Genomic DNA, 3,349 nt, shown 5'->3' with positions numbered 1-3,349 from the left:
TGACCAACAATGGACAGGAAAATTCAGAGTCAGTAAAAAACCCAAACCAAATGCCATGGACAATTTTGCAGCAGTACATAGCCTTTTTGCCCCGGGCTGCGTAGTGATCAGCTTGAAGATGACTTCCTTTGAGGAGAGGGGTGAAGCATGTTGATGGTTTTCCCTACCAGCTAAGGCACTTTGTTCTCCCCCAGCAAATCATTCCCGTTCCAGCACTGATATGCAACGTTCATTCAGCAGTAGCACAACTCTGGGCCCAGGGTGGAGATTCAGGCTGGGATCCCATTGCGAGGACTGAGCTGTCTCTCACTCTGGTGTTGTGACCAGTGCCCTTCCCAAAGGGCTCAGTGACGGGAAGTTGCAATAAGGAAGTTTCCCCATATTCTAACCTTGCTGGCAGTGGCCTGTCCCTGGTGGGAGGAAGGGCAGAGCTCTACTGTCTGCCCCCCATCTGCTGCATGAGAGAAGCAGCCATGTTAGGACTGAGCTTTCCATGCTCCCTGCTGATCCAGGTAGCCACCCTCCCTCTGGTGAAGACGTTCTGCAGGAGAGCAGCTGCAGTGAGCACAGGAGCCTTACGCAGTCTGAGAGTGACCCTCCAGTAGACGTGTACCTGCCAGGTAACTGCCCAGCCTGGAGGGGCTGCACTGCTGAGGGCTTTGTGCCATGCATGTACTCGGGGCAGAGCCAACATGCCTGCAGCTTCTTGCCCTGGATCCGCTAGTCAGGTAGCTCCTTCCCAGTGAGCCTGGTCTTGTTAATTCAGCAAAGACAGGACTCTCCTCAGGCTCCTGCCCTCACTTTCCCTTTGGTGGTACATGTCTAGCTGCTGTCCATAGGGTACCCTAGACATGGAGGTTAACACAACGGTAGCTTGCCATCCTCTGTCTCCCATTGCTGTCCCCTGCCTCTTTGGATCTCTTTTTTCCCCTCACCCTCTTGTCTTTCTCTTCCCGTCCCCTCCCTTCTCTCCTTGCCACCCTTTCTCCTTTCTGCTCTTTGGGCTGCAGCCACTGCTAAATGACATGATTACACACATGATGGCAGTCTCCCCATGCCTGCCAGTGAGAAACCTCCCCTCTTCCTCCTGCAACCCACTTTTAGCTCCATGGGTCAATACAACTGACACTGGCACATCTGGTAGCCTATCTAATGATGGCCACATCCAGTTGGACAGGTCACAATGTTCAGTCAGCTCCAGCTGTGTGACATACCCTGAGGAGAAGAACCCAGCAGCAGGCCCTCATCATACCTACAGGAGCACATGGCAAGATATGCAGGCTCCTAATATCATTGCTTGAGATCTTCACACCAGTGGCCAAGGGAGGGGAAAGACCAGACCTGCTTTGCTAAGGAGATGCAACAGTAGACATTGCTGGCTGGCCAGCCAGGGGGCTGTGACATTGCCCCCTGGGCTGTCTCTTACTAGAGTGGGAGATCAGCTTTTAGGGCATGTATGGGTAGCAAGGAGGATGGAGACAGTATTCTGCCTGTCCTGCAGGCAGGCTCTGGGTTCCATGCATTAGGATCCTCCAGCAGTGACTTGACTTCCATGGAAGGAGGTTGTTTCTTCATGATTGCCTGAGTGCTGCCCCGTCTCTCCTGTGGCCCTATAGAGTGCAGTTGGGGTGGGGTGGGGTTGTGCTGGTGGGCAGGGCTGTGCAGCACCCATGTACTGAGCTGCTCCCAGCTCAGCCCCAGAAACTTGTGCAGCCTATTTTCTCCTGTAGAGTTGCAGTCTGTTCTGAGCACTTCTCTAATGTCTCCTTCCTTCCTGTCTGCCTTCTCCCTCCTGTCTTGGGCAGCACTGGGTCCTGATTCCTGCTCTATTGGTATAGAGGAGTAAACTGGTACGTCTTCTCATTCTTTGTTATGCACCACTGTATTGTATGGGGCAGCAGGAGCCTTTTGGGGAGGGCAGACATGCTGGCAGGGCTGGAGCCTGGTTGTCCCTTCTCTCTACCCCACCAGTGTGTGCTGCTGTGATGGACACTTCATCCCACAGGGGCCTCAGAGCAGTGAGGTGAGCACATGTCAAGCCAGTTGTCCTGAATTCTGGAGCTCAACTCAGCTCCCAGCACTGTAGTGGTTGGTGTTTCCAGGCTAGCTTGTGCCTCTGCCAACTGCCAGGTGCAGAGCATCACTGTGCTCACAGCATGTCTCTTCAGGCCCCCTCACTGTCTCTCTCTTTTTTTGCCCAAGAGAGGGGTAAATTTAGCCTGAGCTGCAGGTCTCCGGGGAGCAGGGATCCTGCAGCAGGTCTTTGGGCATCATGTGTTCTAAACATTTTAGTAACCCAACATGGTTGGCAGGAAAATGTGCATCCAGGACACTGAGCTGACCGCAGGTGCTTGGCACAGGCAGTCTGATCCCAGGCATGTGCATATTTTGCTTGCTGTGTCAGGACAGTGTGCAGAGCCCATGTCTGAGCACATTCCCTTCTCTGCTCAGGTTCCTACTCCGGGGTCCCCTGCCTCCATGACCTGCCCAGGTTTGGTGGGGGATGGGGTAGAGGGATTAGCTGTAGAGATTGGAGTTGAAATCCTGTGTGAGCCCCACCCAGCCTACCACTCTCAACTTTGTTTCCCAGAAAGAGGGGTTCATTGTGCATCCAAACCCTGCTAGAGTCTTTGTGAGGAGTGTCCTGTTTGCAGATTGCTTTCCTCAGACCCCCAGAAAGCAGCTGTGCCCATGTGCCCCCTCCAGCCCTTTTGTCCTGCAGAGCACCACTTATCCTGAACTGCCCCTTGTGGCTAGGAAGCAGCAGTGACTGCAGTGAGGGTAAGCCTTTAGTCTGGACTGTAACTTCTCTGTTATTCCATTCAGGGTCATCTGATTTCACTACCAAGACCCTTCCAAGCCATGGCGTGAACAGTCCCACTCAGCCCCTCCTCTTCGACCAGACACATCTGCACCTGGAAGATGAGCAAAGCCTTCCCTGAAACTGTCTGGTCATCTCTGCCCAGGCTACCAGGATCCAAGACCACACACATGAACTCTTCTCTCCCTGTAGCTGCGGGGAGAGCTGCCCTGCTCCAGCTCAGAGCAGTGTACGTAGGCAATGCTCTGATCCTGGCTTCAGTGTGCTAAACCAATGTGCGAGTGCTGTGAGACTTGAAGGCTAGTGTCTCCCCTCTGTCCAGCATCTAGCAGCCTCAGGGTCTTAGTACCCACTTTCCTGGGGATCAGAAGATCCCCTCACAGACTGGCACACAACATTTGCACAGATTGGGTTTCTAAGGACATGCATGGTTAAAGTACATCCCCATTTTGATGATCATGGCACCATTCCCCCATAGCGGAGCTGGGGGGTGGGGGGTTGGGGTTGGTTTTTATGTTGGGGAGGGGG

The 3,349-nt window shown here is 53.7% G+C and overlaps 1 protein-coding gene across 8 annotated transcripts in view; it reads left to right on the top strand.

The window, feature by feature from the left end:
* The window catches only part of MGRN1 (mahogunin ring finger 1), a 213,561-nt gene that overhangs the window by 207,988 nt on the left and 2,224 nt on the right, over positions 1-3,349 (top strand). For 2 of the 8 annotated variants that reach the window (XM_019507533.1, XM_019507537.1), the window contains 3 exons: positions 513-620; positions 1,806-1,850; positions 2,827-2,918. The exons of 1 other annotated variant lie outside the window; for it this stretch is intronic. In XM_019507533.1, the coding sequence (XP_019363078.1) occupies positions 513-620; positions 1,806-1,846 (149 nt within the window). In that variant the 3' untranslated portion in view covers positions 1,847-1,850; positions 2,827-2,918. Of the gene's footprint in view, positions 1-512; positions 621-1,805; positions 1,851-2,826; positions 2,985-3,349 lie in introns of those variants that run through there. 5 more of the 8 variants (XM_019507529.1, XM_019507530.1, XM_019507535.1 and 2 more) reach the window with 4 other exon arrangements.

This window comes from Gavialis gangeticus, unplaced genomic scaffold (assembly GCF_001723915.1).
Source record: "Gavialis gangeticus isolate Ggan-Ray unplaced genomic scaffold, GavGan_comp1, whole genome shotgun sequence".
In the NCBI taxonomy this organism is placed as follows: Eukaryota; Metazoa; Chordata; order Crocodylia; family Gavialidae; genus Gavialis; species Gavialis gangeticus.
This window is presented reverse-complemented; position numbering and strand designations above follow the sequence as displayed.